This window comes from Salarias fasciatus, chromosome 12 (genome assembly GCF_902148845.1).
Source record: "Salarias fasciatus chromosome 12, fSalaFa1.1, whole genome shotgun sequence".
NCBI lineage: Eukaryota > Metazoa > Chordata > Actinopteri > Blenniiformes > Blenniidae > Salarias > Salarias fasciatus.
Window position 1 is genome coordinate 15,875,847 of NC_043756.1, and position 24,432 is coordinate 15,900,278.

Genomic DNA, 24,432 nt, shown 5'->3' on the forward strand with positions numbered 1-24,432 from the left:
TTGCAATACGTGTGACTTTCTACTGGGTTCATCTCGCGCTGTCCGGACGGATGAGCCAGACTGAGTATTAAAGTAGACGACTGTATTAGATTTGTCACTCTCACCCACCGTGTTCATCATCTGCCCCGCTCAGTGTGAAATAGGGACACCCTCTCCTGAGCAGACATATCACAGCGCACTAAGCAGATTAACAAGATATTTAAATTCTGTCTGTTGGAGAGGACCCTCTTTATCTGTTCCACTCTTGTCAAGCGGGCTGTTTTTAATTCGGTTTTCTGGAAGTCGCTGCTGTTGGTGACACTGTAGTATCAGGCACACACAGATCTGTGAAGAGCAGGAATCAGACAAAGCAGGCGAGAAAATGTGGAATAAAAGGAAATGAATGGGAGGGATTTACGTAGAAACTCTGAAACGCTCTGCAACAGAAGACAGAGATGAACTGATAGTAAATCTGGATGAGAATGACTGAAGCACATGGTGATTTACCCTCACTAAGAAACTGTTGCTACTGTTTTACTTTGAGTTCCACACACTCGTTATTACTGTTCTGCCACATTGTTGACGCTGGTTAATCGTGGGATGGAAGATTGACTGAAACATATGATTATGTATAGGTGCTGTTCCCATGGAGAGTTTTAAAAGTGGCTCGCCCCCTCCCCTGCTGTTCGTCCTCCTGCAGTCATGTAGCCACACGCTGCTTCTCATGCTATTTCTATGTGTTTTGATTTCAGGACTTCACAGGCTCCACTGCCTTCCTCGGGTTTACAGCCACAGGGTTTGTGGTTTTCCAGGGAAACAAGAGGATCCATCTACTAAAATGGTACAATTTTTTTGATCAAATCTCGAAAGTAATTAAATGAAAGAATTTTTTTTTTTTTTAGTAAGTGGAAGCTAAATCATGACATCAAATTTTTTCACATTGTAATATACTTTAAACAAGAATTCCTTAACCAATAGGGAGGCAATAAATTTAATCTGTTGGAAAAAATTATTTTTTATTTATGTCCACATTTATGTAGTTTTTCCTGATCAAATTAAAAGTTACGGTTCATTCTCATCAGCAGCAGATCGCTCTGCCATGTATATCTATCACTGAAACATTGTAGCTTCAAAGCACAGAAATGGTGTGCATGAAAAGTTACTTTGAGCTGATTGAATAACTCTTTCAGCACAAAAAGCAAGATTTAATGTTGAATTAGTGGCTGTCATGCACCTCTAAATTCCCAGCTGCATTGTGTCGCATTACAGTGTTACTAACAGGGGTAATTTAATTGTATTACAGCTAATGTAAAATGTAAAGATGCAATATAAATAAAACAATGAAAATTACTTTAAAAATATAATTAAAAACAAGCATATCAAAGTAAAGGACACCTTCAAAATTTTCCCAGTTCTAAACATTTTTTGGTGCTCCTGTTTTAAGTGCATTCTAGAATATTTTTCTAATCTTAGAAAAAGAAACAAGATCAGATATTATTCTAGTCTGTCTCTCAACAGTCATCCTATTTAAAAACCCAAATATCCATACCTATTTCCAGTCATAATATTGTGTTTTTCCTTCCTGCAGGGCCGATGTCAGCAAACTAAAGTTTGAAGGGAAAACGTTTTACGTCATTGGAATTCAGAAAGAGGTAAATGAATTGAAAGGCTCCGAAATGTTGAACCAAAACTGACGTTTAGTTTCCTCCATCATGATGATGAATGGTACTACGTTCCTCAACCTCATCATCATCAGCGTCTGGTCCTCGAACATTCATTCAGCATTAAAACAGACAACGTAGATGCACGGTTACATCTCTGTTCATTTGGATTTAGTTTTCATGACTGTTTGTGAACTCCAAGTGAACTGGACATCCTTCGTGTTCTTTCTTCCTCTCTTCATTCCCTCTTTGTTTTCTCTTCGTCTGTGTAACGGTTACGTCAGATAAATGTGCTGAGAAACTGTAATCCTTGTTATCCTGTCCACCATCACACACACTGTACATGTGTGTCGCTGTTTCAGATCTCCTTAACAGGCAGGATTCACTGTAACAGGATGGTGGGTGTGTTACGACTAACCTCCTCACTCACATCATGTGTTGACTGCTGCGGCCCAAATATGAGACTCCCTCACCGCGTATCTGACACCAGTAAACTGTCGACCATGTCTCCTAAAGACTAACGAAGAACTGCAACAGGTGTCTTGCATTTGGGACGCATGCTTCATCTGCATGCTTGATATTTACCATCCAGCCGAGCTGTGGTAGATTCTGAGCTGCGCCTCGTGTCGCTGCAGGAAATGGCTCAAAATTACGAGAAAAAAAAAAAAAAAAAAGGAACGATTGCTGTGGTTAAAGCCGGGTTGCTCTGTAATCTACCAATCAGTCAGTGGAGTAGCCGATCAGGCTCATATTGTCTTCATTGCAGAAGCTTAAACCAGCTCTTTCATTGCTGCTTAACTTGTCCGTCTGTCTGCTTGTTTGTCTGTTTGGCAACTCACGAAGAGCCCAAGACGCAGTTTTATCTTTGTGTTTCTGTCTCTTCTCTCTGTGTGTAAACATAGTCATCACTGGTGAGTAAAATGCAAGCAATAAAAAGCAGCAAAACAACATGTTTGTGCTTAAATCTATTTGACACCTCCCCCTACAGTCCCTGCCTGCACCTCACTTTATGACTGGAGGAGCCTTTTTTAATCTTTTACCATGTTGTCATTATATAACACTTCACTGTCCTGTCTTTTTGTTTTAAACCATGCAGCATAATATTGTCCCCATTGCTGCTTTATAATTTGCAGTTCTTTTAAGTGTGTTAGAAACCGTACGTATGTTTCCACTCTTGTCCTGTGCAACTCAGTGATAAAATGAAATGAAGCTTTAAATCATCAATAATCTATAGATCGTGCATTAAAATGCATGATCTATAACCTCGTCTGTCTTTGTGTCAAGTGTCAAAAATAGTTTAGAAAATTGTTTGTTTCTTCATTTTAATAATGTCCTGAGTGAGTGTGTGAGAGTGTGTTTAGAGCTGCTTCATGTCTGTGGAGATTTTTCTGGAGGATTCGTGTCGTTTGTGTGTCTGTTCTGTGTTTGCAGTCATGTTACGGCTCACTCCGTCACTTCACTCTTTGCCCTCATGTCTGTTCACCTTACCTGTCCCGCTTTGAGCTGACAGCACCTTTCCATAGCTGTAATAATATTTCATTCGATTTTCCTTCATGTGTCTCTTATCTATCTCTGACAGAAGAATTTTTAAAGTATCACTTTAATGGAGAAAACTGGCTCCATTTAACTATGGACCATTTTTCATGTTCATTTCAGATAAACAGTACATGCAGATCAAATCAATTAAACGCTATTTTAAAATGACTACACTTTTATACATTCATACAAACAGTTTGTGGAGCACAGTTAGCACTTCTAGATCTGTGTCAGAGTTTAAGAACATTTAAATCAGCTTCATAAAATGTCAAGTTGTGCTTTAAAAGCACTTTGCATTGCAGCCAAAGTGGGACCACAGACATAAGAATTATTATAACATGCAGTCCCGGCACTCCCCCCCCACACACACACACACACACACACACACACACACACACACACACACACACACACACACACATGCTAACTGCATGTGTGTAAAGCACAGCTGCATACCTAAAGTCACGGATGAAGGGGCTGAGCAATAATGTAGTCAAGTGATCTGGACCTGTTCACAATTCAGGATCTCAGTCTTTTCCTTCCAGCAGAACTATATGGGTGTGACATATTAGAGCTGTTATTGTGTTACAGTAACTCACTTTCATGTTATTGATTCCACTCTTTCCTCTCGGCCGCCCTCCCCACTCGTTGATCACTATTGATCTGGAGGCTCACATTACCAGACCCGCAGGACTGAAAATTAGACATTTCCAGGAAAGAATCCTCCTCACAGCACATAATGACCCCTCCCCTGCACGCTCCGAGCCCTTTTACTGCTGAACTCAGTGGCTAAATCACTGCATCTGGATTTTTTTTTTTTTTTTTTTTTATATATATATATATTGCAAAGCTCACAGCTTCGGGTCTGTGGGTCAGCATTTTGCTCAGCTCCCTCACATTGTGTTCAATGTGTTCCAAGACTCACAATGTGTGCAGTGCTCACTCACACACCTTTCAGTAATCTCATTCTACATCCTCACAATCTCTCTCTCTCCCTCTCTCTCTCTCTTTTTGTCCTTTCCTGTGCAGAAGAAACTGGTGTTGACGTTTCACACCTCAACCCCTGCAGCCTGTAAGCACTTATGGAAGTGCGGGGTGGAGAACCAGGCCTTTTACAAGTGCGTACACACACAAACACACACACGCACACACACACACACACACCTTGCATCCATTGTTTTTGATACAATTAATAGCTTTTCTTTCTGCTGTCCTCTTCCAATCAGCCTTAATCTGCTTTTCCTCAAATGGCACCAATTTTTTCGCACATCATCTGTCTTTCGTTTTAATTTGTCGCCTCTGGGCAGCACGGCCACAACATACTGCCGTCCTTCAACTGGAACAGCTGATTGCTTTGAGGCTTCGGCGCTGATTTGCAAAGACATATGACCCTTCCGGAATGGCAAGAATGAAAACAAGCAAGGGACAACGACAAAAGTGTGACAATGGAAAGCCATAGTCTTCTGGTTTATCTGTAGTTATACAGAGTTTAAATTAAATGTTTAAATTATTGGATCATCAAATTCATCTTGTGTCTTAATCTTCTAAACGGCAGTCAGGGCTTATCTACTCCCCCCTTGAGAGCTTTCCATAACATTCGGTTAAGAAGCGCAGAAGTTGCATTGTGAAATGAAAGAGGAGAAAATCCATGGACCTGTGCAGCCTCTGCAGACAGCTGCAGCTTGAGGAGGTTTGTGGAGGGGGATAAGACGGATCGCTGGCTGTGAACAGCTGGTCATGTTTATTGTGGAGAAGTCAGGTAGGAGGAGAGGAGGTTTTCTAAAGGTCTGACGCAAGACGTGGAGGCTGCTTTGTTTGAATACCTCATGGTGGCCTTCCTCCTCCGCACTGCCAGTCACACTGAAGGTCTACTGCTCCCTCTTTACTGCTCTCATACTCTTTCCCACATTTTACCTCGTCACTTATGCAACATGATTTTCTTCTGCTGTTTTCTTCTATATACTTGGATTTGCTGTAGTGGACCAGTTTCAGTATCAATCACTTTGTTTAAATACATGCTCATATGAGAGATTGTTTTCCAGAGAAAGGCAGGGTGATAAAAGCTCTGCGATAACGGCCACTTGTCTGACAAACCTTGGTTATTGACTTCCCAGTGACAGGAGCTGGTGCGTCTGGCAGAGGCAGACAGAGAGCGACTGGATGTCATCTCGGATGTCAGACAGGCATCAGAGCAGCTAAATCAAATCACAGTGAATTGAGTTTGTAAATGGCAGCCAAGCAGAGCTTTGTGAGCACATGGCCTTGATACAAGCCCAACAGGAAGGTTTGACCTACAGTTTCAACTTTTGAAACACCTTCATGTGTTTATTGCAACAAGTCTTTCTCTCATATTAACGTAGATATTTTGACATAAACTAAACAGGTCATGCACTGCTGAAGTGTTCTATTTGATAATGAAGTCATTAATGTGTTTCCCTGTGTCTTTCTCTGACAGATGTGCAAAATCAAGCCAGATAAAGACAGTTTCCAGCAGTAATATTTTCTTTAAAGGCAGCCGGTTCAGATACAGGTGAGAAGGTTTTTTTATTGTTGTGTGGGTGTAAATCTTAGCGAACGGTGCGGTGAGAGGCAGGAGCCAGACACTGTATAATGTGTAACAAAAAACGGGACATGAAAAGGAACAAAGCCGAAACCAATGACAAGAGGAAATATGAAGATTTTACCTTGAGTAATTTCCCTCGCAGCTTTCCAGTCCTCTGCGGTATCGCCTTGTGTTTTGCTGTTGATACCATCATTTAATTTCAGATATCAGCTGTAAAAGTCACAGAGATCCCTGAACATAGCACATCTTTTTGCAGGATATTAGTTTATTTTGCTTCCTCTTGTCAACATGCATCACCTGTCTCCCGATTTTGGCGATTTGTTGAGCTTAATATCACAGCAAAGCCTCAGTGTAAGTCGCTCTCTGAAGCCACGTTAGCCCCGATTCTCCTCTCAGACAAAGCTCTTTACCCAGCTTACACTTCAGTCTACTCCATTTCATCAGCTCGCTAAAGCGATCTGGGTTAAAAGGGCTCAATGTCTATGTAAGAGCATATTGTGGGGTTTGCTCTGAAACGTGAATGTGTGGTCATTTGTGCACAGTCAAAACAGGAAAGAGATTTGTGACCAACAAATGAAGGCAATTTCTGTCAAGCAGAGCAAACCACATCCATCTTGTGATCCAGATTCCAGCGTTTTCCTGCACACAATGTGACCATTTCCTGAGATATGAGGGTCTTTCTCTCCGCTACCGCCAGATGTTTTATTCCTCCCTCTAATTTACAATCTAACCATCAATTTCAACAACAGTAGGCTAATTGGTGGGAGGGTGGTGGAGCCTTCTGGCTTGAAATTGAGTTGCTCAGAAAGTGAAGTTAGCCAATGAACAGATGGATGAAGCAGCTGGTCAAAGGAAACAAACAGCTGTGAATATGACCTCCTAGAAGATAAAATATGTTTTGTAAAAAAACAAAAAAACATTTGATTAACAGTGTCAGTGTACAACTAGACTTCAATGTGGCCTTTGTTCCATCATCCTTTCATTCAATTACTGTCTTTCAGATCTTCTGTATTTTCACAAATTCAAAGTAGTGAACTAAAACCGAGCTGACATTCTAGCGTTTGCAGCACTCAGCTGGTGAAGCAGGCTGGACGATGTAGAACAGGGGTGACCAACACAGTGCCTGTGGGCACCTGCTCACCTTCAGGGCATGTTCTAAAAATAGTGCTAGGATACGAAAAACAGAGCTGTTGACTTTCTAAAAATGTCAACGAAATGGTAATTTGTTCTAAAATGAAAAATAAGGGAGTTTGAACCAAGTTTCACAAGTCTGGTCATTCGTTGTAAATGATGTATAAAATTATAGGAATATTTGATCTGATAGACTTAACCCAATGAGTGACAAGGTTTGATCTTGAAGTTATGCTTACTTAGCTATTCTCCATTTCAACAGCATTTTCAGAATGCTGATTGTAGACATACAGTATACAATTTCATTATAGGTGAGCCATTTCTATGTATTACACATATGTGTCTTTCCTCTTGTTTTAGTGGGAGAGTCGCCAAGGAGGTGATAGAAGCCAGCTCGAAGATCCAGAGAGATCCACCAGAAGTGCACAGGTAAGTACGGGTCATCGCGACAATTAGATCCAGTTTTGGCACTGCGCTGGCACCATGTCTGAAATCTCTTCAGGTTTGTTTTGTTCCCTGAGATTCCAACATCCATCACTGAAGGCTTCGACAGAACATTGTTCAGTTCAGACAAAACAACATGCTGAGTACAGAGAATCACAGACTGGGATCGAGGCCGGGGGATTGGAAATGGAAGGCAGCTGAGGCTGTGGCCGTAGCTGAATCCTAAGGCAGGGTCAGTGACTGGGATGAGCAGGCCACAGCAGCGGCACAGCAGGACTCCGTTATGACCAGGAAAAAGAAGAAAGAGAGGGGAGTACTGCTTCAGGAAGAGGCGCAAGCATCTGCGAAGGAGTGAGCCAGCAGGATGGTGGGAATATGGCAGCAGTGTACAGAAGCTGAGCTTTGGAAGCAAAACATAGAAACCCTGCAGAAATTATGCCTTCAAGGACCAGGATTGCCACCTCTGTGTTTGCCCATTGAGGTGGGCTAACACCTCAGCTGGCCTCTGCAGGGCCTTCAATATACTGTTTATCACAGGAACCTGTTGGCAGAGGATCATTAAGGGGGTTACAGGAGAAACAGAAAATTCTTTACAGTGGCTGTCGATCAAGAGCAAAGAACCATGGGTAGGGTAGCGCTAAGTGGCCAGGAGTTGAGGCTTGATCACCCCTCAGAGGATTTTATGCTTGAAAGAGCCAAAACACTTGACAACTTCAAGTAACATCAGTGATAATATATCCAGATCGCATCACAAGTTCATGTATGCTCACACTTCTCCACTTTATTTGGAGTTATTTGTCTTGTAAAGTCAACCCAGTTTACATCCATATCGATGTTTTTGTTTGTTTGTCCTTTGTTATAGAGCTCAGTTTGGTCAGAGTCGAAGTTTCAACTCTCTGAGCCATAAAAATCTCATCATGAACATGGAGCCTCTGGTCCCCGCGCTGCCCTCCACCAACGAGTACGAGGAGACGGCTGGAGACAGCGGTAGGAATACGATCTGCACTCCACACACACATGCACACGACAGACACACACTCGTGCCCTCCTTGTCAGAGACCTCTAAAAAGTCACGTGGGGTCTACCTTGTGTAGGGAGAAGCACATGCACAACACTCGGATGCGGAGCGTTAATTGAGCAGCTGATGCTCCCATCCCTCCATCAGTCTTGTCTCCCTGGAGACGCCACTTGCAGCACACTAAAAATACCCTCCCATGATCCTCCCTGAGGATTCCGCCATGCCTGTGTGTGTCTGCTCGCCTTTGTGTGTGTGTTTTTACACAGGGATACACATTGTGACGTAAAGGAAACATGCACACACACAGTTTGAGGAAAACTCAATTAGAAGTTGTTTGTTTGACTCCGAGCAGCCTGTCTCTGGTCACATCCTCACATGCTTCTGTGTGCACATGCCTGTTCTTGTTTTTTCTTCCATGTGTATGTTTTTGTTACGGCAGAAGATGTGTGCAGGAAGCCAGAGTCATTCAGTAGCTATTGTACTTTTACAGTGTAAAAAAAGATAACATGATTATTTTCTTTGTTTTCTTCTTTTTTTTTTCTCACATTTTCACTAAATCTCTCTATATTCTAATGAACAGCTGCTTGCTCTTGAATACTTTCACTGTTTTGGACAAACACATGGAAAATACACACATTTTCTGGACATGTTGATGGTCCACCACAATGCAAGAACCACACACACTCACAATCACATCAAGTTTGGTCATGAAAAGGAAAGAAATCCATGAAGTCCTGGAGAAAACACACACAGACACAACATGCAAACTCCACACTGAAAGGCTCAAAGTTCAGACTCAGACCTGGAATATTCTCACCGTGAGGCAAGATTCCTGACCACTGTGCCATCGTAAGGACCCTTTTAGACTGTCTAGTTTTATATTCTTAATAAATTAGTAAAAGATCCCCAGAAAAAAAAAAACAACTTTTTTGCTACATTGTGTTTTTTGTACTTTAAAAAGAAGTCAGTACATATTCATTTATTATTTATGTCTTTTTTAAAACTGTGTCCCTTGTTTGCTTGTATGTGTGCCTGTAGACAAACTGCGTGTTCAGCCGACCTTGCGTGAACGCACAACGCACAGACTTTGATCACACTTAATTAACTAAGAGAGCACACTTCATTCCTCCCTTCAACTAGTCGCATGTTGAGTCTTTCTTCCCCCAGACACCTCCTAAGGAATCCATTAAGAAAATTAATCGAGTAAAATGAAGTGACACTAGCACTATTATGCAACCGTAGTTGCTAGATCGCCCTGCGTGGTGGTGATAGTCGAGTAGCTTCTGTCTTTCTTTTTCACCTTCTGAGACTGACTGACCGTGTAGAGCAGCAGTGCCTGGGAGAAGAACCAGTCAAGCATTACAGAACAGTTGGTATTTTAAGTCTTAGTCCCCAGGACACAACCTTCACACAGTAAATTTATGTAGTCCATAAAAGCTGCTCACAACACTGCAGGTTTTAGCGTTTCCCACGTGGCAGTTTTTGCATGTTATCATCACTCTCTGTCACTTTTCCACTCTGTTATTATTCCTGACATTCTCCTCAGTGACCTATTATCTGATTGAGGCATAAATCTTGCCGTGGAGTCGTGAAAAGCTGGTAGGAGTGACCACAGTGAGGTTACACAAGATGACGCGAAAAAAAGGAAGAAGAGAGGAAATGGAAATAAAATTGAGATAAGACAAAGGGATCAAACATTGGGGGAGGGTGCACAGGAGGGTAAAAGGTAAGGGATGGATTTTCCAGAAACAGAATGTACTTCGGGAGAGGTTGAGGTGAGAAACATCATGAAGATTAGTGGTTTTAAAAGGTGAGGAAGAAGTCAAATGTTAGTAAATTAAGAAAAAAGAGCAAATCTTGACCTCAGCTTACTGGTGCATGCTGGGGAGACGGAGAGAGTGTAGCGTTAACATGCAAAGCTAATTCAAGTGCCCTAAATGCATGATCATATTTCATCTCGAAGTCCATAGGGGAGGACAAAGTCGAACACGTGTTTCCTGCATTGATGTAATCTCTTGCAGACTGAGGATGTGCTGCTCAGACTTCACCTCCACTTGACTCTTACTGAGTGGAAACACTGACTCACTCAGTTCAGGCCAGGATATGTTAATATTCTGTTTCATCGATACTTTAAGTACAATATCAAACAGCCTGGCTCTAAACTATGTACTGTCATGCTTTTGTGCATGCATTATGAATTAGTTCCTACATCACAGATAAAAAACAAAAAAAAAAAAACCCGGTAAAAAGTGATAAATGTGAACAGTAGAATAATAAGAAATTGAATAAGTTTGTTTTTTTTCTGCTTTTGAATGGGAACACTCGGCAGTGTCACTGCGGTTGAGCCCTTTTTCAAACTGATTTGCAGAAAACATTGCAGTCGAGCCAGGCTCTGATTGACTGCAATGTTTTGCTCTGACCAACACACAGAAAAAAAAACCAAAAAAAAACACACAGCCTCTAAAATAAAATCCCTTCATTCCCAGGATTAGAGAGGCTTGTAGCCCAAGGGACACCATTCATAGAATAAAAACTCACAGTCAGCAGAGCCGAGAGAGTACAATAGACTTTGATGTTCAAAGTATCATTACTGGTAATGATATCTAGTTGAAGACATTTCTCTTGTCATTTAGTTATCATTTCTCGCATCTCATCTTTTCTGTCCACGTGCGTTCACACACATGCTCTGAAGTGACCTTTTCTTTCCCTGTAACACAAATCCTTGTCCTCTCCCTCCGTGGTTTGCAGCCTGGCGTCTCTTCTAACCCTCCTTCGCTCCTGCAGGTTGACCTGAGGCGAGCTCATTAGGGCTTCACACATGCTGGAGCTCCATCACACTCCTCAAACTGTTGACGGACTTCTTCCCATCTCTCGTGCCTCTTGTGACAGAATTTACGACCGCCCCCTCGCTCCATCCGCCGCTCCACCTCTCTCTCGCTCTCTCCGTCGTCCTCTCATCTCCCTTATCCCATTTAGAGGAAAAAATCAATTCTTTCTTGGCTCAGGGTCAAAGAGCTGCAGGAGGAATCATCTCCATTGTCTTTCTTGGTTAGTTTGGGTGGGGCAGGATGTGTGTATCGAATCACTGACTCCATGCAGCACTGACAGGGTGCAGAAAGATAAAAGACATGAGATTATGTTTGGAAATGCTTGAATTCTTCCGGCTGTCGCTGCCACTTTTTGAATGCTGCTCTGTGAAATGTTAAATGCTATTTATTTATTTTTTTTATTTTATTTTACTGCAATGAAAATCAGACTAATAGAAATTATTATATAAATAAGAAAAACCATAAGGGCTTTATAACAGTTGCAGGTATTTTAAATAAAAAGCATCTAACCAGTTGAAAAACTTTTGCATGGAACTTTTGTATTGCCTTTGACATCTAATAATCCAAAATCCATTAGGAAGCCAATTACTCTTTAAGAGAAGCACAGCTGCGTTGAAGCTGTGTGAAGGAGGCTCATCCTCCCACACCATTATAACATTAAGCTACAATAGTCAACAAAATGTTATTGCAAATCTCTGAGAGCCGAACTGACACAACTCCACAAAGATTCTAGGGGTTAGGCCATTATATCTGCATCTCACTGTATCAAAGTATACTTGGTCAGGAGTCTGTGCTCAAAACTTGTTCCTAATGTTGGACGATCTCCTCCAGGTCTGTTCCAGCTGTGTCACTTTGTGTCATTGGGTGAATTTAGTTGATTGTGAACTTTTGACATGTTGAAAATGTGTAATGTACGACAGGTGTAGCTCAACATTGTGAAGGATGCATGTGAGATATAAGAAAACATGAAGTCAGGTTATATGATCTCCTTCCATTTGGCACACATAAAACCAGCAGTACCCCGAATGTAAAGAATGCGTGCAGGCTTTTTTAAAGATTATTAACTCGATGATCAGCACTATTAACACTGTCAAGTTCATGTTCATCTGCTGTGAACTGAAGGACCTCCCATCTATTGACGCTCGAGGCGGGACTGTTTTAAGAAGGCTGCTGCAAGGGCTTCGGGATAAAGTGTCCTCGAGATGGTCTGGGATCACCGTCTATATTCAGAGCTCTAATCTCAGCCATTAGTGGGGAAACAGGAAGCTGACCCAAGGTCAGTGTTGACCTTGTTCTGTTTGTACAGGCTGTTCCTTTCTTATCTTCCAAAATCCATATGCAATCCTTACACACACACACACTGACCATAGTTTAGGCAAACGGTGATCACTCATGAACACGTCATGTAGATTTCTCTACACATTCATGCACACATTGTTCTGCATATTATGAGATCTTTCTTTTTCTTTAGAAAAATCCCTTTGTCCCTGCTTTTGTCTCGTTGATGTCTACTTACAGATCATGAAAAACCAGCCTGGGGTTTATCTGAATGAGCAACGTTTGTCTTTGTCCGGTAGTGTCACTGATTTGATGCGGAGTTGAAGAGAAAGTGTTTCCTATGAGAGGAAGGAGCGATGAAGGCAGACTTGCAGCGAGGAAAAGAAAATGATCCCAGCTCCTACCCAGGGTCAGACTTGTTCCCCTGTAATCAGAGTTAGATTAGCTGCCCCTCTGCAGCCAGGACCACCTAGTTATATATAGAAACCGCAGCTTTGGGCCTGATCCCTCTCTAATGCCCCCTCTACTCTTTGTTAGCATCACTGATACTCACAGGAGGCCCGACCATGTCTGTGCATGAGAGAGAGAGAGAGAGAGAGGGAATGTGTCTGCTGTTTGGTTCTCTCTCTCTCCCAGCATGCCTGTGTGTGTCTTTGTGCACATGAGTGAGTGTACGAGCTCTGCTGGCGCTCGCTCAGTCAGGGTGTGGGGGTCTCACTGCAGACAGCTGGTCTGAGGTTTGTCGTCAGGCTGAATGATGGAGGTTCTTGAGCAAAGAACCAGCAGTGACGTCGGAGGCGGCCTGATGCAGAGCGACCGCCCCGGCGCCGGCGACGTCCGGAGCTGCGGGACTCAGGGAAAGACAGGGGGGCTCGGGCTCGACTTGGCACCAGACGCGTTGCAGGGCGAGAGCATGGAGGGGGGACAGGCCGGGCCTCTTGAAGTGTTCCACCCCGGGGAGGCCGTGGACGAGCGAGCTCCGTCAGTGGTGTTCGCAGAGGCCTTGAGGTGCCAGGTGAAGATCACGACACGGCGGAGCCTGCATCTGCGCATCGCAAATCACACGGCGCGAGATGTATATGTGCGACTGGTGGGGCAAGGGGGGCGCATCAGTGGAACCAACACTGGACTTCAGAGGAACACACTGGAACCGAGTAAGAGGAGTGGCAGGAGTGTGAATCCACTAACACATCAGAACTGTGATGACATTTTACAGACTGAGATCATTCTTCTTCTTTATTTATCATCTTAACACTTGTGTGCCTTACTCTTTTGAGATAGATGCCACATTTTTTCCACATGTATTAACAAAATTTATTTAAAAAACCATCATGCCAACTTGCTCCTGTGGCAGTGACATTGCACACTTGACTTTTACAGTCAAATGGAAGTTAACAACAGGTAATGTAGCACAGCAGTGAAGCACATGTGTGCTGGCTCAGGATTTGGGATGCCAGGTTTGTTGTGGCAACCGACAAGTGCAAACTGTCAGAGTGATCTGCCAGACATTCTGCCTCCAATGAAATGCGTGTGTATGTGCATGCACGCATATGTGCATGCATTTCATATGATTAAGGCAACTTAAATGTGTTCACACGCTCACTTGCTGTGCGTGTGAGAACAAAAATCAAGTCTTTGAGGCGTTTTAAGGTTTGTGTATAAGTTAAGGGTTAAATTACCATGACAAAAGTAGCAGTGAAGTTTTGAAAATGTCTTTGGGAAGCAAATTTGATTCACGTCAAGTCTGTTTGTCAAGTTTATTTGTTCACTGATTCAACTGAACAGTTCAATACAAATTACCTTTTGTTGTGATAGAATCTACACTGCAGGCAGTAGTGCTGCTAAAACAAAGAGCTGACAGCACAATAAGCAGATTCTCTGAAAGAAAAATAGTTACATTAACTTTGTAGATTTCAGTTTGATTAGAGACGGATATTTAAATATTACAACAACCCAGATTTTTTTTGCTTTGTTCCTGTTTATTTTATTTTTTTTGCTTATTGCAAGAACAATGTCATTATGTTGAGTCATTTCACTAGACTACATCTGAAAAAAAACTTTCATTTAAAGTTTAATTGCATAAAAACATACTCGTAATTGGAAATGAATTAGTTTCTAGAGCAACTCATCTTCCGTTCCATATTTTGGCGGTTCGATTCCCGGTCTTGACTTGTCCACATGCCAGCCATCACTGTTACTGTATGACTGTGTGACTAAATGTGACTGATGACTTTAGACTGTTCAATCCAATTGTGCTTTCTTAGAAAAGTCACTTTACTGCATGTACCTTCCTCCTGTGCTGTTTGGAATGGCTTGAAGAGATTCAACCTCACTCGCTACACCTGCTTGTCTCCTGAAGTGTCCTTGAGCTTGACACTGAATCTCCATCAGGTTCAGGAGTGATACTTTGAACATTCGATCCTGCACTTTCACTCCAGGCTTGAAGGGCAGCTGAGCGAAGCTGTCACCTCAGGATTTAGACTTCGAAATCTGCAGCGGCAGTGAAATAACTCTTAACACTCAGACTGATGCGACAGGCGTTCTTGATCTCTCATCATGTAAATCAGCTCATTAAAATAGCTACAAGGAAAAAATTATTTTAACAAACTAAAGCAGACGTGCAATTCAAATCATTTTAAGTGAACATTTACTCAGATTTATGTCTGTGCACATGCGCAGTCGCACAGATAAATATACTCAGTGGGTGTTCAGGTGCAAAAGATGAGGTTGCATGACAGAGATAAATTACCCTGTCTGCACTTTTGCATAACTGGGGAACACACTGATGTGTGTGTGTGTGTGAGGGTGAGAGAGACAGTGTATGGACGCACACACACAGGCCACAGAGGAATCTGACACCTAGAAGTGTGAATCACCTCATCGAAGGAGAGGCTTGTCGACTAGCTAACAGGAGAGGATTATAAAAGGGGAAACAGCAGCAGTTTGTCCCCGTCAAAGAGTCACAACTCTGTACTTCTTACCTTTACTAGAGCAAAATGCATTTTTTTCTCAACAATTTCTGGTTGATCAAATCAAACGGTCTTTAAAACTGATCCATCCCTCTTTTTTCCAAGAAGACGTTGATTTCACCGCTTATTTAAAGCAAATGTGTCATTTCAGCCAGTACTCTGGGAAAATAGTGGAACCAGACTGAAAGCCAAATGTTTCTGCAGTAGCATGCATCTTTTCAGATAACTTAACCTCACATGACTATTTTGTAATTTTTTCATTCAGTTGAGGCTGGAAAAACAAAAAAATAAATAAATAAGAAAACAGGATATCATTCTGAATATAAACCAGCCTCATATTTGTTATTCACTTGGAAGTGAAGTCAGTTCAGGACACGCGTGATAAATGTAAATCACAGATCAGTTTCGGTCTGTATCGTCGGTATCACATAAGGAGGTCATGATTTTTGCTTATTTTTCACTAATGCAGCTGCTGCAACATGAGAGAAACACACGAGTGTGAAAACAGCTTTTGATATTTATCCTTTGCATATATTAGCTCACATTCACTCTGGGATAAAATATGGAAATCTTATTCTATTTGGGAAAGCATGGTGTAACATGACACTGACGGTTCAACCAGCAAAGCCCGAATGTTTATTTTCATGAATGTAAAGACAGACCTCTTCAACGTGCTGTCTTATTTTTTATTCTTTCTTCTGATGCGTCCATGTTTTTGATCAGCATTACTTCCTCATTTCCCCCTCCCTGAGTTTTTTTGCTCTTGCTCGCTTTTTGCTGACTCTGTTTCCATGGCAGCTCCTCAGGTTGTCCTCCCCTTCACTCTTTCTCTCCTCTTGTCTTTAATTCCTCTCGGTTCATATTTGAATTAGTTAACATGTTAAATCATTAGTCAGTGTGACCTTTAAAACCTGCTGCTTTTTTTTTTTAAATCCGATTAATTGAAAATGGATCCGACAATTACTTTTCCAGATCATTGTTTGGAAATTAAAAAAATATAAACAGATTGTAGAATAGTGTTTCCATACCAGCATGGCTGGTAAAATAGTATTCCTCATATGATATATTGATTAACACAATTTCTGTGATTTTCACCGATGTAGAGGTCACATGGTCTCGAAGGTAGATTAATTTACCTCCTGACAGTGACAATAATCGCAACATTTCAAGTCAGAGGTGTTGACTGGCAGCAGCCTGCCTCTGAGCTCATCTTTAATTTCATAGCATTATTTTAACATGCATGTCACACACTCATCTGCTTATTGCACTGAGGCATCAATTATGTGCGCAATTATTTCTAAGTGAACACCTATAAGTGAAGTGCATTCTCATTAGCTGTCAGGTTGCATCGCATTATCATGAATGGCACGCACTGTTGGGGCTTTTCATTTACATTCGATAAACATCACTGTCTGTATCAATCCGACATTGGCAGTAATTTAAAGCTGCATCATACACAATGGTTTAGGACAAAGATTGTGCAAAAAACACAGTATTTCTGTACATTCAGGTTCAAAACAAGGCTGTTTTTATTTATTGTATGGCTGTTAAATTTGTCATAAGCATTTCAATGATACAGTATCGCCCTCATGTGGCGTTTGCATTCAACTACAATAAAGTCAGTGCCACTTTAAGTTGACAGTGATCATTCATTCACTCATCCACCTTCAATACTATTTTTTAGTTTACTGCTTTTTGCTTATTGAAGACTATTTTTTAAAACTAATTTTGAGCACTAATTCCAAGCATTCCCCCCCCCCCCCTTTCAGGTATTATTGCAGTGAAGGACTCCGTCCCCCTGACTCCTCTAAAACCTTCTGCTGCGTCTCCCGATAATGAGCATCAGAGCACTGATGAAGGAAACTCCGCTTTGGGCAATGACCTGCAGCCTGCCCGTGTTTCCATGGAAACCACCAATCTCCGACCTCAGTCGCCAAAAGCTGAAGACCATGCTGAAGAGGAGGAAGAGTCCGGCGGAGCGCTCACTATTTCTGAGCTCACCTACAGGTCTGCAGAGTCTGATTGGCTCTATTTTTACTCGCTGTCAACACCTTTATGGTCATTTCAAACACCACTGCTTTACATTCTAAGCAAATTAGTGCTTAAATTCACTCACAAAGCTTGCGCTGCCATATTTGAAAGCAGTGTGAGATCTGATCGTCCTCTGTTTCCTCTCCAGCCCCTGCGCCAGCATGCTTCCCACCCCGGTGGAGGACAGTCAGGGAGGCGTGGACCTGCTCTTCTCCTCGCCGGTCCAGAGCCCGGCCAGGCTGCTCAGAGAGCTGCACGCCGACCCCGACATCCAGGCCCAGCTGGAGGCCGAGAGGGAGCGGGACCGGGCCTACGAGCGCACCCGGCTGGCCGCGAGGAGCCGGATGGGCGGGGTCCTGTCCAGCGGCCTGCGCCTGCTGTCGTCCAACGAGAGGCTCAACGCGTGCGTGCTGAGCGTGGCCCGCTTAGTGGCCGTGGTCATGGGCGTCCTGCTCGTCACCGTGCCCACGCTGCTGCTGCTGCTGGAGTCGGACATCGACGTGTCCTTCCTCCACGAGATCCGCCAGACGCCGGAGTTTGAGCAGTTCCACTATGAGTATTACTGCCCGCTCCGGCGCTGGATCCTGTGCAGGATCAGCATGGCCATGGAGAACCTGTGGTCAGACTGAAGAGCAGGGAGGAGGCACTGCAGGAGAGACGAGGACGCCCAAATGTCTGTCCAAACATGTGATTTTATCCTCTTTTCAGTCTTAACTGGGTTTTGTTGATGCTCAACAGTCATGTTTTCACTTCTCTTAAAAAAAATTTATGCAGAACTAAAATGCATCACTGATGATGATCCAAAAAATAGAGTAAGTTATTTTGTTAACGCAGGGAGTCAGATTCCCCAAACAAAACACTGTCTTCACTTTGACACTGAAACAAGTGTACTTTCACTTTAAAATACCATTTTATTGTTACGATCAAAATCACGTGTTAAGACAGATGCCTTTGGCAGCCGTGAAGTGAAAAGAAATAGGAAAGAAAAGCCGTGTTAGGAGGAGGACTGATGAATGAAAGGAGAGAAAAGCCCCTAAACAAAAAAAAAGAAAATGGTTTTCTGGACATTTTAAAGGCCTGTTCGCTCCTGATGCTGACAAGTTATTGCAGAGACTCTTCGAAAATGGTTCCGAGCGCCTGATTGGTCACAGAGCCTGTCAGTCATGACGGAGTGGGCGGGAAGGAGAAGTGATGGGTTTGCCACTGAACGCAACAATACCACAGTCAGAGGTACACTATATATATATGTATACATATATATTTAAAAAAAGAAAAAAACAGAAATATTGATAATTATTACCAATCTTAAATAAGTTGTTTTTAACGTTTTGTACATTTTTATGTCATCCAGATCTTTCAGGAATTTTTCAGTCAGAGAATCTACTTTGACCTTATTTTCAAATTAAGAGTTTACAAAAGATTACAAAAAAAATAATTTATTGAAGTTTATCAGGGTGATGGGACGGAGAAATTTAAGCTATTTTTTAAGACCACTATCGACGTGGCGTTGGCTCGGTAGCACCCTGGGTTTTTCCTACCGGCGTTATAGCACAAACCTTTTACACAGACCACAGATTACAACTGTTTCAGATTACCTGATGTCATTTAGGATGAAGGAGGGAGGCAGCAGGAAAGCGTCAGCGTGTCCGTGAGCATTGAAAAATTTGTGTTTTGATGATGAGCGTCTAAATGTCTTCTGAACTAAATGTTAGCTCATAAGTTGGTGCATCTTTCGACATGGTGATGAGTTTTGACAGAAAATGTAGAAAAACAGTCAGAAAATACTGCTTATTGGGTTGTGAAGAGAAATTTGTGTTTGATCAAAAAAGAACAAAAAAAAAAAAGCCCTATATTTAGATTTGACAGGTTGTTTGATGGTGTGGTGGTTTTGTAGAAGTTCTATGTGTGTTTCGAAAAAGATGGGAAAGCTGAGAGGAACTGTTGTAGTCCTCCAAGCACACTGCTGGGAAATGACACATGATGGGACAGGTGAGGTGTTGAGGTGCCTACGCCTCTCAAACAGGTTATTTATGTGTGCGGATACCGACCAGGCTGGGCATATTCAGCTGTACTCATGTAGCTTATAGAAACACATCAGCATTTTAGTCACAGACACAACCAAGAAATGATTTGTAGCCATTTCTAACATCTGTGAGAACAGTGTGTTTTCTTTATGAGGTCTGTTCTTTCCTCAAACTTTGTTGGGGTGTCAAGTTAAACACAAGGAAGGATCTTTATGGAGGAATCTTTGAACGAAAGGCAGAGTTTCAGTTTGAATACTTTGTATACTGACTGTGGAGTCAAAGTTTAAAGAAAGTGAAGGGTGTTGCTGGAAAACCTTTAAAAACACGAAATGAGCTATGCTGGATTGTGACTTAGTGCTGACAGTTAGCTTTAACACAGCTTTAGAGCACATGGGTGTCAGGGTGTGAAACAAAAACTGAGACTTTAATAGCACTGATGAGAAAAATGTCAAGTCACTGGCGCCTCCAGTTCATTGTTGGTTCAGCCTGCAGACAGCAGAGCCTGCTGGGTAAAGTTTAGTGGCTTTGAAGGAGAGAAATAGAAAAGCAGTGATAAGAAATTATAAATATATATATAAATATAGTTCAGTTTAGATAAAACTTCTCAGGAAAGGGCATTAGCAGTTTGTTTAAAATATGTCTCAAAAATGAAAAGAAAAAAAAAGCATTTAATCACACCATACATTTTATAATTAATTCATATTGTCAGTAAATGTCTTGCTGTTAAAGATATCACAGTTTGTGAAGCCAGGCATACATTTGGCCGCAGACTGTCTGGGTTGTAGCCTACCTTCTCTCAGCTATGTATGCATCCATGTGCTTTTTAAAGATAATATTTCACAAAGTCTTCACTGTAGAGAGACTGTTTTTGCAGTTTTGGCCATCGTAGCTGAAACTACATGATCATTAATGGTAACAAGGAGTCTGTTTTGGCCATTTCCTCTATGAAAGCCCTCACTAGATATTAAAGTTCATTTCCAGAAGTCACTCTCCATGCTCTCTGTAGGTTGGCTGCGTCAAAAGCCTTAAGAATGGACATCACATCCAAATCGTCTCATATTAACAGCTGTGTGACTTTATGCATCATGGAGCTTTATTCATCCACAAAATATGCAGTGTGAACAAAAAACACGTCTATTAGGGCAGAGACATCTATTTTCCTACTACAGCACATGCACTGAGTTTCAATCGTGAAACCGAGCAAAGGGCCAAACCACAATGAGGATACGGTTTGTAGTTACACGAACACGTGCGGCGCTCAAACCGGCTTCACCGAGGAGGGTGGAGCGGATCTGTATGCACTGCTCAGTGATTATCCCATGAAGCTGTCTGCGTTTGTAACTCTCCCTCAAGCACATGAACCAAAAAACACTGGAGTGATTCACTGTAGACTTCAAATCGTAAACCTCTCTGTGAATTTGTCGTCGTACGCAGTTCTGCTGACGGTCCTTTGTTTCTGTGCTCCATTCTCCTCCACACTGGGGGCACTCTAGGCTCCTCTTTGCTGACCTCTCAATGCAAATTTGCATGTTCCCATGTGTAAATACTCTGTTTATAGCTGTGGCAAAAAAAAAAAAAAAAAAAGGTAAAAATTTACTTGTTTTTACCAAATGTGCGTCTTGTCTATGTAAAGCAACCTGGATATGGGCTTGGCTGTCTCGACCATCGTAGATTATTGCATGCTTTCTTGCATTTTTACCAACGGGAGGAAGGAAAAGTGAATCTCAGGCACCACGTCAGAGTTAAACACTGGTCATCCGAGCAAAGAAAATGCACTGGGCTTCATTTTGATCATTAAGACTAACATGATGGCTAAATCTGTTGTTTCCTCTCATTGTACTTCTGTTCAACCAGCTCTCCCTTTGTAAAAACTATTTTTACAGTCTTCTAAAGAGCAGCTCAAGAGTAATCAGCTAGTTAACTTGACTTTGCTTCTGCTGTGTGCTTGTAAATCATTAAAATCAGACATTAAACTACTTAGCCTTTAGCACCCAACCTCATTGCTTATTGAGCATGCAAGCATGTTAACTACTGTATACCATACGCAACCTGGGGGGGGTTCAGACACCTTTAGGTAAAAGAAGCTATTAAATATCAAATATCACACTATTTAATGGATATTTGGAACATTTGCAGAACTGTTAAGATTTAACCTCAACTTCATGGAAAGTACACTTCACTGTAAACATCAAAACAAGGCCTTCAAGTTCTATAATAAAACTACATTGTAGCATTATATTAGTTTGTAGCTCTTTTATTAGATCAACAGCCTTTAAAGGGGGGTTTAACCACTTGGAGATTCAGCTCTCGTTCTGTGCTGCTCAGCTGAAGTTTCTGTACACACCCGATTGATTTTTGTTGCCTACATATGAAAATAAAACTGTGATTAAAGTAACACATCATCACACACCAATTGATGTCACATCTGAAGTATGAATGGGAAATCCACATATGAGTTCTGACATGAGTCAAGTATTTACAAACCTTAAATTTAATAGCTTTCTTTAATGATCAGTATATATATATATATATTTAAAAAAATCTATATAAAAAAGAAGTACATAAATTGTTCAGAATATAAACACAAAAGACGACTTTTGATGAATTCATTTAAGATTTTAAATATTTGAACTCAGGTCTATCTTATGCAAAACTACTGGACATCACATGGTTGAAGAGGTAAATAAACTGTAAATTATTTCAATGTTGTGTGGGCATGTACGGTAGCAGATTCTCTTGCACGGTTCCTATGTTGACTTTAAATGTTGTTTAAAATGTTTTTTGTTTGTTTAGTTAGTCAGTCTGAACTTTTTTCTTTTTTTTTGTTTTGTTTTTGTCTTTTCAATAAGAAACTCTGGGAGATTTAATTTAGAAATAAAAGGGAAAAAAAAAAATCCCGAAAAAAAAATTAACCCCTCTCTTCTGGGACAACCAAGCCTTATAAACTTTGTGAAGTGAAAACAATTTTGAATGTTTGTATGTTATAAAAGGAAAAAATATGATTGTTTTATATGTTAATACTGCCACAATAAAGCTCTCTAATGAATATATATTGAAAAATAATCACCCTTGTGTTGTGTGGATATTTTTTGGGCTCTGCTTTATTAAAAACATCTAAATTAGATTTTAACTCAAAATATGTTGTTGATATGTCGATTTCCTGCCAATAAGTGACAATGAGGGGGTGGTTCTTCACAATGTGATGCTGGTTGGCATATTTTTCACACACAGTCTCTGTTAGCAGCTCCCACTGTCCTTATGTCTTTTTTTTTTTTTTTTTTTTTTTTGCAGCAGCAGCAGCAGCAGTGAAAGAAAAAGAAAAGTACAGTCAGATTTTCCCAACAGAATTCTTCCCAAATGTTTGAACAGGTTCATTTCCTCTGCATTTTCTATATTCTCTCCCAGGCCTCCTGAAATATTGACATCCTTCCTATTCACACTTTGCTTTTATATACCATGTATTTCTGACTTTGAATTTATTTCTTTTATAGAGTTTGAAAATGGTCACAGTGTAGGAGCCTGATTCAGCTGCTGATACGATGCTTTATTTCAGAATTCCTGTCTCCACTGTTTCTAGTGTTGAGCTCAGGTTGTGGTTGAAGTAATGACAGACTTAAACATAGCAATAGAAATCATTTAGCTGAAGACTGTATTTTTCCTTTCGGGAAAAGGGCGATTGTGACTGAGGACAAAAAGCTTATCCAGAGGCAGAGCGTGGGTCTCAGTACAGAGGGGGCGGAGCATTCTCGAAGGGCTCTTATGATAGTAATTTTATCATTCAAACAATACCTCATGCTACCATCAAACAACACACTAATGCTCACTTTTATTGAGCCAAGCAAGCCTGTATGCTTCAGAAAGCAGAATAAAGTGACAAACCAGTTGACAAACTTGTTCTGAAGAACAAATACACATGCGCACACACGCACACACCTGCAGCCTGAGTGACAGCTGTCAATCTCGGAGTGTCCGCTGTCCATGGTGCTGAAAACTCAAATAGAAACTCACGGGCTAAATCTGTACCATCTTTGATACAGTTTAAATATAAAATGAACACAACTGGTCTAAAATTACACAATCTATTCAGATAGATATAGACACAGCTATCTATATCTTTTGGAATTAGAGAAGAAAACAGAGTCTGCGGTCTCTTATAGTTGAGAGCAACACAAGGCACATTCAAATAGGCAGGTGTTTAAGACCACAGCATTCTGATAAAAACAATATTTTGGAAGGTTTCACTGACTCACCAATGGCTCCGATGTTAGGTTTTGGGTAGTACCGCTAGCGGCTAGCATAGTGTTTAGCATACTGTTTAACTTCCCTCCAAAGAGTTCAGATCAAGTGCAACAGAAAAAAACTGGTTCATGCCGCACAGCCAATCAGCGCTGGCTTACAGCTCTGATGCATTCATGGACAGTCGTAATGTAAGAATTGGCAAATTGGAGCCCACAATCATATGCCTATACCTTCTCGCACACACAGCACGTTTTATTATTATAATAAATAATTTATGAGTAAATGTGAACACATCACATGAAACGGGGCCCTATGACCTTGTGGACCCTGGGGCGACCACCCCCTTGCCCCCACTCTGACTCCGCTATAGAGCTCATCAATTTCTTCATTGGTTGATTCCGCATCCCACTTTATTTTATAATAATTTATGAATTATAGTTTCAGCTGATAAAAAGTTATTTTTTTCCATATATTAGGTTTATTCAGAGAAAAATCTATATTTTGTTTTGAAGATTCATAAGCTTTGTGTCTTATTGGGAGGGCTGCCAATGCAGATATTCATACCCATGAATTTTTCCAAATTTTGCAACATAACACCCACAAATGTAAATGTGTGTTAGAGGGATTTTATGAGATGAAACAACACAACCTGCTCCATAAATGTGAAGTGGGGGGAAAATGATGCAAGGCTTTATTTTTTATTTTATTTTATTTTATTTTATTTTATTTTA

At 41.3% G+C, this 24,432-nt stretch overlaps 1 protein-coding gene and 1 long non-coding RNA gene across 7 annotated transcripts in view; both read left to right on the top strand.

Moving 5' to 3' along the window:
- Window positions 1–18,173, top strand: part of frmd3 (FERM domain containing 3) — a 45,338-nt gene extending 27,165 nt beyond the window's left edge. For 2 of the 6 annotated variants that reach the window (XM_030104363.1, XM_030104364.1), the window contains exons 8-17: window positions 732–820; window positions 1,568–1,631; window positions 2,003–2,038; window positions 2,543–2,551; window positions 4,206–4,294; window positions 5,632–5,706; window positions 7,231–7,299; window positions 8,177–8,301; window positions 17,177–17,414; window positions 17,587–18,173. In XM_030104363.1, coding sequence (XP_029960223.1) covers window positions 732–820; window positions 1,568–1,631; window positions 2,003–2,038; window positions 2,543–2,551; window positions 4,206–4,294; window positions 5,632–5,706; window positions 7,231–7,299; window positions 8,177–8,301; window positions 17,177–17,414; window positions 17,587–18,067 — 1,275 coding nt within the window. In that variant the 3' untranslated portion in view covers window positions 18,068–18,173. The remainder of the gene's footprint in view (window positions 1–731; window positions 821–1,567; window positions 1,632–2,002; window positions 2,039–2,542; window positions 2,552–4,205; window positions 4,295–5,631; window positions 5,707–7,230; window positions 7,300–8,176; window positions 8,302–17,176; window positions 17,415–17,586) is intronic. The other 4 variants (XM_030104367.1, XM_030104368.1, XM_030104365.1 and 1 more) reach the window with 3 other exon arrangements.
- A 570-nt stretch (window positions 18,174–18,743) lies between these two features.
- On the top strand, window positions 18,744–22,519 carry LOC115397870 (uncharacterized). Its single transcript, XR_003932539.1, has 3 exons — window positions 18,744–18,754; window positions 21,376–21,378; window positions 22,037–22,519. It is a non-coding gene; the product is annotated as an uncharacterized LOC115397870 (long non-coding RNA).
- The last annotated feature ends 1,913 nt before the right edge of the window (window positions 22,520–24,432 follow it).